The sequence below is a fragment of the Armigeres subalbatus genome, chromosome 1 (assembly GCF_024139115.2).
Source record: "Armigeres subalbatus isolate Guangzhou_Male chromosome 1, GZ_Asu_2, whole genome shotgun sequence".
Lineage (NCBI taxonomy): Eukaryota > Metazoa > Arthropoda > Insecta > Diptera > Culicidae > Armigeres > Armigeres subalbatus.
The window spans coordinates 85,397,139-85,408,903 of NC_085139.1; the positions used below are offsets into that span (position 1 = coordinate 85,397,139).

At 36.0% G+C, this 11,765-nt stretch overlaps 1 protein-coding gene across 1 annotated transcript; it reads right to left on the reverse strand.

Moving 5' to 3' along the window:
• Nucleotides 1-8,667: 8,667 nt before the first annotated feature.
• LOC134218246 (uncharacterized) lies at nt 8,668-10,477 on the reverse strand. The gene is made up of 3 exons (XM_062697204.1): nt 10,356-10,477; nt 9,104-9,652; nt 8,668-8,770 (listed from the first exon to the last, which is right to left on the reverse strand). Exons 1-3 carry the CDS (start codon nt 10,459-10,461, stop codon nt 8,685-8,687), a joined length of 741 nt encoding a protein of 246 aa, XP_062553188.1. The 5' UTR covers nt 10,462-10,477; the 3' UTR covers nt 8,668-8,684.
• Nucleotides 10,478-11,765: the final 1,288 nt, after the last annotated feature.

Below are 11,765 nucleotides of genomic sequence, written 5' to 3' on the forward strand. Positions count from 1 at the left end.
CGAATATACTGTTAAATAGCTAAAATATGGCAAATCATTGAATGTTATGCCTTTTGGCTTCAAGTTGTATTAATTCAGTTTCTTAATATATTAAAGATAATACAATGCTATTAATATTTACCCATACAGAGTAAACTAAAAGCAAACATCATATGAATCTTACAAATAAGAAAAAAAATGTTTCTCCACTGAAGACGGGAGAGAATAGCAAAAAGTTACGTTTGTCGTAGTTTTAATGGACCTCGACAATTTAAATTTACCAAACTGCTTTAAATCGTTGAAACTTTGAAACACTTTGTACTTTTGCGGCGTTTTGGTTGCGGAATGCAACTTGCGGTTGTTCCTTTCGATTTTGGAAAGCCGCATGGAATTTTTGTAAGGTTAAGGCAGACATTTTCGTCTTTTCGTCATAGTCTTAAAAACCAATAAAAGAGACACCCAAACTCATCCGTCCCAAATCGTAAGCTCAGAAGAAACGTTCTGCTATAGTGGAGTTCTAGCAAAAGGACGTTGCTTTCGTTGGTTTTAGCCCCCATAACAATGGACGGAAATGCCTGCCGTGTCCTGAGGCCTCATTGCGCATCTCCTTTCGACAGCTCTTTCGTTTGACCGGCTGCTTGCATAGTTTGGTCGTTTCGAGTCCAGATGTGCAATGCCTCACTCCTGGCTTTTTGCAATATAACTACCAGGCTTCGGAATTCTCACTCATTTGAGAAAAATTAGCTGATTCATCCACTACAAAGAGAAGAAATAATCATCATGGATTGTGAGAACTATATGCTTCTCACTCCATCACTCGGGATTTGTTTTTAACTCTCACTTAAGTTCTCAGTGTTCCAAATGGAGTATAATTTTTCGTCACTCACATTTCTCCGGATAAAAACAACAACTGGTTTATCGCTTCAAATGAGAACGCGATTACGTTTCTCGTATAGGGACATGGCAGGTATTTCCGTCCATCGTCGCAGGGGCTAAAACCACAGAGAACAGACATGGAGGCTCGAACAAAATTTCTTGCAAAACATGTGTAAACAAACACACCGAACCTTAACGCCATCGACGTCGACATTGCAACTCACAATCTCATTTTGACAACACGATGGCGCTGGTATGCTCTTGCATGCATAACGACACTAACGCACAGTGGCATTTTTTGATGCACGGGATAACGTCGACATTCCAAAGTTATTCAAAATGAACAGTAAAAAGTTATCACAACATGGCGAGTGCAGCTTCAACGTCTGTTCTCTGTGCTAAAACCAACGAAAGCAACGTACATTTGCTAGAACTCCTCTATAGCAGAACGTTTCTCCTGAGCATACGATTGGGTACGTATGAGTTTTACAAAAAAGCGTCTCTTTTATTGGTTTTCGAGACTATGACGGTCAGACGAAAATACCTGCCGTGTCCCTACTTAGTTCTTTGCCATTATGATCAGTGCGCTTTCGCCTGCCTGTTTGTGTGATTTATACACGCAAAAAAATGTTGCGGTCGGAACTACCATTCCGAGGGTTAATTTAAGAACACGCACCGACGATTTTCAGCAGACAACAAACCCGTTTGATTTTACCATGCGCGCAGTAAAAATCAACTGTGGTCCTGGTGGAATGTTGTTACATGAACTGAATCAGTGGTGAATTTGTCCGAATGCATGGTTAATTTAACTGAAAATTTGTGGTTGTTTTAAAAACATGGCGTAGTCTTCAAAATAGGAATTTGTTACCATGGATTTTTTTTCTGTGTATAGTAGAGTTACACTGCTGGAGGGTGCCCAAAGCTTCGATTCTTTGCAAAAAGCTAGATACACCCAATTATAGGTGACGATGCTTTTTCTGATCATTTTGAAATGCCATGAGAGAGGACAAAATAGCCGCATCTGATAACAAATAACCGCATCTGATTTTTTCTTTTTTGACAATTGCAGAGTGTCGAATGCGAATTCTTAAGAGTAAAACGAGCAATTTCTTAAAAGTGTGTCTATCAATTGGTACAAATTTCTACACATACTCATATAATAACACTACGGATCTTCGGGACTCGACTTTTTACAAAGCCCACAAACCCACCTAAACATATGGCCTTGAGGAGATCTAACAAGTTTGTTAGATTTATCTGATAATTCAATGGAACCAACATTCGCCCTTGAACAAGACGAAGAACTCGATTTTAATTACACTGGATTCTGTTCTTACACGATTTTTATTTTCTCAATTTTCCACTCATCCTAAATGCTTAACGCATATTAATTATAATGTGATTTTTCTTTGATTTATCCTGGATTTTTTGAAACATGTTGCAAAGAGTTTGGTGGTAAATTGAAGTCACACGATCAAAAACACGAGCGAAAAAAAATCGTGTAAAAACAAAATCCTGTGTACTGGCATAACGGACCTGTGCGCCGCCGCACCACGCCGCCGCCGGTGGTTTTACTTGCGCCGCCGCCGCCGCCGAAGATTTTGGGTCGGCGCGCCGCCGATCATAATTTGCCACGCCGGTGACTAATCGCAATAAAAAAAATCAATTAACTAAAGTCGAGTCAAGCCAAGCACCAGACACTGAAAACGGCCTAATAATTGAGGTCGAAATACGTATCTGTGAAGAAATACAGCGTGGTAGAGTTAATTGAAATAGTACTAAACTAGTCTTATGGAAGTTCATAAATGTTGTTAAGGTGAATCTCGTCAAAATTCAATTTCAAATCTACCTCAAGCGATGGCGTCTCTAAGTCGGTGTAGTGACAAACATTGTCTTGGTTAATTAATAGGTTGGTTGATTAGTTTGAGAGTTTGAATGAGGCTCTATCTAGTATAATAATACATAAATTGTTAAACTGATCTTTGGAATGCGTTAAGCCAAGGTCTCATTTAGTCGGGCACCTAAACTTGTAGGTGACTCGCAAAATGGGTTTGTTGTAAGGCCTAAATACATGCACAAAGCGTCCCCATGCTTAAAGGATCTTAAAGGATCTCCACAACATTTTTTTTTATTTATTTAAATTAAAAATATTTCTTTGTTTTAAGATATGTACTATTAGGACAGTTGGCTTAAAGGCAAACTGATTTAGCAAAATAATTAAATCCCAACTGTGAATGCTTTACCGATTTTTTTGTTCCGACTCCCGAGTAAGTAATTTATAGTTTGAAATCAATTTCTGAATATAACTGACAAAACCACTTGCTGAGCATCAGCAAAGCATGTATTGCGAGCATCTGTCAAAAACGCTTCTTATTTTCTTATTCACAGCTATTGTAACCCAGAACTGGGGTGTTGTCGCCTCACTGCATAGTATTTAGTCAAGTAATTTAGGTAAAACGTCAGGTATTTTCAAACATTACGAAAATTTAATTTAGTTTTATTGTCTTGAAATTATTTTATACTGTATTATAAAAGCCTTATTGTGAAATTCCTGGAACTTCTGAGAATATTCGAAGAAGTGTCGTTCAAACATCCATTTATGAATTTCTTCAAAAAATACTCCAGAAATTAGTTCGGAAGATTTCTTTAGAAAATCCTTTACGAATTTCTTTGGGAAATTGCTTAAGGAATGCTTTCGGACTTTGTTCTACGAATTCCTACAATCTTCTTCGGAGACACGTTGAGGAATTCCTTTGGATGTTTCCTTAGCAATTATGTTAAAATTTCTCAAGGAATTCCTTAAAAAAAAAATCATTCGTTCTTTTGAGAATTTCTTCGAAATTTTTTTTGAGAATTTCTTCGGTTCTTTTTTCCTTTTGAAATTGTTTCGGCATTTATTTCATGAATCGAAAAACTTATTCTAGATATCCATAAGGAATTCATTCAAAATTTGCCTAAGGAATTTCTTCAGAACTTCTTCCAGCATTTCCTTAAAATCATTCGTCGGGAATTCTTCCTGCAGGAATTTCTTCGAAAATGCCTCCATCTTTCCTAAAGTCTTTGTTTGTTTGTTGTTTATTTTTGGATTTTTTTTTCAAAAATTCAGTAAGTAACTACATTGCAAACAACTTCATTTTCAGTAAATTTCAAAGGATCTCCTGGAAGTTCTGTCGAAAAAAAAATGTGGAGAAATATCCGAAAGAAATCTCTGAGGTTTAACGAATAATCTTTTGCAGAAGTCCCTGGAGGAATATCCGAATGAATTCCAGGCGGTAGTTTTTTTTATTATTTAAGAAATAAAATTCTGAAGCAGCTCCCAAATAAATTTTTGGAGGCGTTTTTTAAGAAATTTGTGTTGGGTTTAGTGCAGGAATTTCCAAACAAACTTTTGAAGGGAGAACCTGAATAGATTTTTCCTAAAGGAACTTCTAAAGATTTTTGAAGGTAAAATGCTTTCTTAAAGAATTCCTAAGGGAATTTCCAGAGGACAATAAAAGTATGTTTGAAGGATTCTATTTTATTACGATGAAATTCCTAATAGAATTTCATAGAAAATGCCTACTGGTTTTTCTGATGTAATTCCTATGTTTCTTCAAGAATTCCTTTGGAATTTTTCCCAGTAATTTATTCGCAATTTCCACCAGAGATTCCTTTGAAGATTCGTCCAAGAATTCCCTAGGAACTTGCCTCAAAAAGTTCTACAAAAACTCCTCCGTAAACGAATTCCAGAATGTTCTTCGGAAATTCTTTCGGATAATCCTTAAAATTTACCTAAGGGATTACGTCAGAATTTCCTCCAAGTATTCCTTTGTTTAAGAAAACCTTAGGAAATTCGTTAAGGTTCGTTCTTTTGGAAATTCCTTTGAAAGTTTCTTAGGAAATTGCTTTAGGAACTGCTTCATCAAATCCTTTAGGAATTCTTTCGTAATTCCCTTAGAAATTCTTTTGAATATACCTTCCGAAAATCAAATACTTTTTGAAATATCGACGGAAAATATTTTAGAATTCCTCTAAAAATTTCTGCAGAAATTCATTTACAGCTTCCTTCGGAATCATTGAAAGATTGCTTAGGAATTTCTTCGAAAATTAATACGGAGGATTATTTTAGGAATTCCTTCGTATTTTTTTTAGAAAAAAAACCCAGATTAATCCATCTAGCGTTTCTCGCGCATTAAAAAAATAAGAAAACACATAAGAGAGGTCGAAATAGCACTTTAGGTAGATAGATTTTAATTTTACCATCAATTCATATTCATTTGCGGTCATTTGTATGCATTGCTGCAATTTAAAAAAAAATCGTTTTTGAAAAAAATTTCCCGAGGGGGGGCCCTTGGCAAAAAAAAACAATTTTTTTTTAATAACTTTGGAACGCAATGACCGATCGGGCCAATTTTCAATAGGAAACAACTAGACCGCAATCCGCGTCGACTGCAACTTGTTGCGAGCAAATCGTACCAAAAAGTGTGTCTCACATTTTTGTACACACACACATTCATACACACATACAGGCATCACCTGAATTCGTCGAGCTGAGTCGATTGGTATATAACACTATGGGTCTCCGAGCCTTCTATCAAAAGTTCGGTTTCGGAGTGATCCTATAGCCTTTACGTATACTTTGTATACGAGAAAGGCAAAAAAACGTTGGAAATTTTATAAAAAAATCCTCTAGGAATTCCTTAGTGAGTTCTTTGACAACTTTTCCTGAAATTCCCATATGAATACTTTCAGAACTACCTTAAACAATTCCTTGGGAATTTCTACGGGTAATCCTTTGAAAATTCTTTGGTAACTTTAGGAAGAAGTTCTTGGACATTTCCCTCAATAATTCCGTCACTACATTCTCCATTTCTTTTGATTTTTTTCGGGAATCTCTTCAGAAATTTATTCAAAGAAATTTCTTCGGAAATTGCTTTTGGGAACCATTCGGAAATTCTTCTAGGAATTCCCTAGAACTTTTTTTTTCGAAATTTACTAAAAGAATTCTTTCTGATTTTTCTGCGGGAATTCTTTCCTTGTAAACTACTTTTTGAAGTCGGCTCTACCGGGTAAAATTATAAAATACCTATACATATAATAAGCAAGGCCTGCGTGCCCAAACCTTTGTTCTTTATGACGAAAAAACGAGTCTACATTAAGTGAATCGTGGGATCAATAGTGAAGTTGGACAAGTTCGGAAGAAATATTTTACACTAATTTCTTTTTCATAATACACTAATGTCTTTATAAACTCTTTTCGCTATTCTCTCGGAGAGTCCTTTCTGAAACCCCTCGAAGATTTTTTTCAGCAATTTCTTCGGTAATTGTTTTAGGAATTCTTTCCGGAACAATTTCATTCCTTATTAAATTTCCGAATGAAATTCTGAAAGAATATTCTACGGTTTTACCTGTGGTTTCACTAAAAGAATTTCCCAACGAGAACCATAATGGTTTTTGAAAAAATGCCTATATGAGTTTCCGCTGAATTTCTTATAGGGTTTTACAAAGGAATTTCTAATAAACCTTAGAAAAAATCGTAGTTTCCTCCGAATCCCTTCAGGAACTCCACCAAGAACTTTTTTGGCATATTTTATTAACTTTTGAAGAAAATATTCAGTTTGGTTGGTCATCATGCCCCAGGCTTACTCAGCCAGAGCTCATTTTAGTTATGTTGATCATCTATTGGGATTTGTGCACACAAGAACGCGAGGTGGAGAGTAAACTGTAAAAGGTAAACGAAGTACACTGCAAATTCTCTAAATATACTAGATATGCAGCCGCTCAAACATTACCCAATTGTATATGTAACTCTAAGAATAGTAGATATATTGAGAAATAAATCGACTGGAGTTTATCAAAATCCTGAATTGGGAAAACTTTTGGAAAAAAATATTAATAAATTAGTCCTATGACACCGAAGTCTAGTTCTCAATACTGCTGCTCAAGAGTTACGAAAAGTGAAGCAGGATTCGTTGTTAAATTTAGATTCATTAAAAACAGAGAATAATAAAATAGTTTTAATTTAAATAACATTTTGAGATCAGGTATTTATTAGTGACGCTGGTAATTTACTATGGAATGTGCTGTTTGATGATTAACAAACATAGAATATTACAATTTTAATCCACTGAAGTCGATTTTTATACGGGCGATTCGTACGGTGTGAATCAAAACCACGTGAATTAAAAAATCCGCATTAAAATTGATTTTTTTGCCATTGATTTTTTCATCCTCGCCGGTTCACGCCGCCGCCGCCGCCGCCGATAAAAGCCAACGGCGCGCCGCCGTGACGCCGCCGCCGCCGATTATATGACCGGCGCACAGGTCTAGCATAACCAAGATAGGTTTGATCATTTAGTTGTTTTGGATTCGACGATTTAGTGGTAGGCTGAATTTCAATGTGTTGTATGATGCACTTTAATCACGATGTTTCTTCTACAACTCTGCCTAACAGTTTGCTGTTCATTTTTAATATTATTATTTTTATATTATATAATACTTATATTCAACAATATAAAAATTTTAATGATTTTTGAAATTCGATGTGCACATGCACAGCACTTGAAACATTCAGTTTGAAAAAATGTAAATGTACACAAAGAACTGTTGGGTAAAGTTGCAGTCAAGAATACTCAAAGATTCTCCCAGTAGTGTTTAATAGTTATGGAATCAAATTGATAATAAAAGTTCGAAATTCTTTCATGCATTGTGCATCGAATACGTTAAGGTTTTCGATACAAATAATTGATTAAATTGATCACAAACCCATCATCATGTCCATGAAATTTAACTAAAATATACACAATTGGAGATAAGAATGATTTATTTTTATTCGTTTTGTGACGTATGCAGTTATTATATTTGATCAATAGTATTTGGCTGCATTTCTGTGTTCATAACCGATAAAAACTAGATAGAACATTGCACCTATTCCAGAGGCTCGCTTAGCGAAAGTACGATAGCCTTCTCAAGAAGTAATGGATTACATTTTATTTTTAGGATATTCTGTAGATTTTTTTTTTATTCGGCTTCTGGATTTTGTTAGTGTGTTGTTAAATGAACTGAAGTCTCGTTCGACTGAGCATTGAGTAGCTGCAGCTGCCAACACAACACGAACTAAACGCCAAATTTCTTCATCATCAAACCGTTTTCGCGCCCAATGTTGGATTACATTGAAATTCTGAGAGTCAGCATCAACTCTATCCTGATTTTGGATATTCCGCAAACGTTGATCCAATGCATGAACAGTTGAATTCTGTTAACCCTCCCCAATCTTATTGGTGAGAAAGTTATGCAAGCTAAACTTCTCAACTTCTCAGCCATCAAGTATTCCTATGAATAGAGAAAATACTAATTATACTACTACTATTTTATAAAAATAAAAGATCTAATATTTTTTCTAATAGCATTTTAGTTTGTTCCAAGTTATAATGAGTTTGTAAATAATGAATGTTCTTTAGTATTTCGTATTTTTAAACTCGGGAAATTAATAAAATGTTCTAAATTTATAAGAAATATAGTAAGATCCAAGGTAAAATTTGATAAAGAAATAAATATTTTGAAATATCAATCGACTGTTTCAAAATTATTAGATTTCTTAATGGAATATAGGATTTAGTTTTACTTACCACAATACGTTCTTTCTGTTGTATCGAGAACAGTGTAGAGCCTTTGAAGGAAAACCTGGGGTCGAAATAGACAGCCGCCTGAAATGCGTGGTTGTTGAACAGTGCTGCTTCACGTGTTTGCATCGCGGAGAGTATAGCAGATTGAAAAACATTGTGATCCAAGCAAGCTATGCGACCGAACGCAGTCATCCAATGACGATAAAAGACACTAAGAGTACAATCCTATCGCTGGATTGCTACAGTGCAGTCATTCAATGGTTTGAATGCCTCTACATAAGAATCAACGAAATTCCACAGCTCATCCAAATCTGGAAAAAGTAATAACACTATAAATTAATGTATTACTACCATCGTCGATGATGACATTGAAGCTGAGAGTGAGAATTACCTACGCACATAAATAGTTTGAAACTGAGGGATCCAAATAGTTAGGAAAAAGTATTTTTATGTGGTCGAGTATCCTGAACATGGTGGACGGTAAGACACATTTTATCACAACATATCGCATTATAGGATGGTTTTCAAATGAATTTCAAGAATTTCAAAGTATTTTTCTAAAGTGGTTGATTCTCACTCTCATTTTAATAAAATTGTTACTCAGTTGTGATGTACATAAAGTGATTCGAATTTAAAATACTTACTCAGTTCTTCAAATTCATCGCCGAGTTTTACAAAGATGTCCTTCTGCTCAGCAAGGCGTAGCATCATCGAGTACTGGGATCCCCAACGCGTTGGTGTAGGAATAGGTGGAAATTTTGCAGACGATAAATCGAAAAATGTTTTATATCGTGTATTTCGCATTGCGGTGACAACCTTAGTGATAGCAGATATCTCCGAATGATGTGCTTTACATGCATCAGAAACGACGAGCTGAGTGGTGTGAGCTCCACATCGAATTCCAACCGCTTGGTTCCTGATAGCGTCTTCCAAATCATCTAAAAGTCCTTTTATGGCGCCGTCATCTGAGCTGCCATCGTCAGTTGAAGTTCGAATATCATCGTCGCCGTCGTCATCCATGTCGTCCTCAAGCGTATCCTTCTCGATCAATTGTGTCATTTTTACCATTTTTCGCCCATTAACTATCGTGATGCTGTAGATTTGTTTCAAGTCAATACCATATTCCGCAAGAACTTTGTAAAGTTCTTCTTTCAGATTTACAGCGGTGTGCCTTGTATTCAATTCAAGTACAGCTAGAATAAGAAATAATCTACATTACACAACGTTTTTTTATTCAAATGATAAGCTCTCAAATGTTTTGGCGTCCAAGTGTTATGCTGACCTCAATTGATTTTTTTTCTGAATGTTAGCCAAAACACCAGGGTAATACAATGAAGGTCGTTCGAGTGCACCAATTGTTCGATAACTGCAATATGCTTTTGATTAAGTAGATGAATGCCGTTCGATAACTGCAACACATTCTTTGCTTCACATGGTTGTATGTAGACGTCAAATGCAATTGAGCTGCATCTAGTTATGCTGTCATTGATTTTAGCATCAATTTAATCACTTGTCATAAAACGAGTTTGTACTAAACCATTTAATTACACCACTGGATTGTACCTTGACGGATACGTATTTCGACCTCAACAGTAAGGTCGTCTTCAGTGTCTCGTACTTGACTCGACGGTCGAAATACGTATCTGTCAAGGTACAATCAAGTGGTGGAATTGAATGGGATAGTACAAACTCGTCTTAAGACAAGTGAAGACATTCCACTAAAAAAGTCAACATAATTTTCTTAATCAATTTAATGTTAAGCAATAACTTCAAAGTAATTGCAACTACCTATCGAACGAACAATTAAACATCTTGCAGTTATGAACATATAATGAAGTAATATTGAAAATTTTAATAAACTAGATAGTGCTTTGTATAAAAATGAACTAGGCTTACCTAGAGTACGTTTTTGAAACGTTCCATCTACTCCAATCTTCTGGTAATTGATACCCATAACGCTGCGATGCATTTTCGTTGCAATGTCCGTTTTTAATGAAATCATACCTTCAACATCCTCGCGGATAAGCGTATCAATAGAAGATCATACCTTTTCCACATAATTGATTATGTTTTTGCTGTTTATAGTTATATGCAGGGCTTCAGTATAACCATCAATTAACTCACGAATCGCTTCCCATCCAATGGCAATCCATGCTGAGTTACTAACTTTACAGCAATTCCCACCAGTCGTTGCACCGACATACGAACGGAAATCAATTTCTCCTTCTTTTCTGGCGTTGTATTCAATTGGATGTCCCCAAGATTCAAATAGCCAGACTCGGCGGGATGGACCCGTAAAATGTGACGTTTGAAGTTTCCGGCAATGAATTTGGCCTGCGTATATGAGCATCCTCGCACAATATTACACTTATACTGCCCGTTGTCCACTATTCGTATAACTTTCGATATTCTGTTCGCAACACTTATACGTCTTTTCGCACTGTTTTCACTGTTTTTATCCATTTTTACTTATAAATACATGAAATATAGAATTTTAATAAACATTGATACGAAACTACCACCAGTTTGTGTTCCAACTCAAGGTAAACAAAAACCACCGTATATCGTTTTCTCAGTTTGACAGCTGATACAGTAGTATCTCCCCTTACACAGTGTTCACGTTCTGTATGATTTCTTATTTTTTTTTATTATAGACTCTTTAAAATTTTATTCGAGTCTGTCAAGAGTTTACAGAGTTTATTGACACTGCTTAAATTACTACGTTGTATGACATCGTTCGTTTTCTCCTTGAGAGTTATTGCAGCGATTTCATCTCCATCAAGGTGCTTCCATCTTCTTCTTCAAGGTTTCACTTTGGGGTCAAATCGCGTCGATCAGCGATATTTCTTTAAAGAACTCCAGTACTCTTTTTGCTTGACTGTTGTCGTCGGCTAATGCTTCTCTCATGTTTGGTTGGAGTCCGATTTTCTTTCTTGCGTCGTCGTATCCAGGGCACTGAACGATAATGTGTTTAATGGTGAGTGGGTGGTTACATTTTACGCACTTTGGTGGGTCTTCCTTTTCCAGTAAAAGTATGCCTGTCCGGGTGTGGCCTATTCGTAGTCTGCTGAGTATGACATCTTCTTTGCGATTTCCTGTTAGCGCCTCTTTGAATGGTTTGGTAGTGTTTTTTTTTCCCGAGTAGCACAATTCAAACCGATTTGGTTGTAGCAACTAATATATGACTGGATTTGGTAAAACTTAAGACACAATAACACTTTTGTGACAAGTGTGCTGCTTGGGTTATCTCTCTAAGTTTGTTGTGGGGTAATGAATTCCATTCGGATTCCCATTTTTAGTCATACT

Excerpts from the sequence above, each read along its gene's own strand:
- LOC134218246 (XM_062697204.1), bottom strand. The coding sequence starts at position 10,461 with ATGATTTCATTAAAAACGGACATTGCAACGAAAATGCATCGCAGCGTT. Across the intron at positions 9,653-10,355 it reads GTTTCAAAAACGTACTCTAG|CTGTACTTGAATTGAATACA; the intron begins GTAAGCCTAGTT and ends TTCTTATTCTAG. Across the intron at positions 8,771-9,103 it reads CGATGAATTTGAAGAACTGA|ATTTGGATGAGCTGTGGAAT; the intron begins GTAAGTATTTTA and ends TACTTTTTCCAG.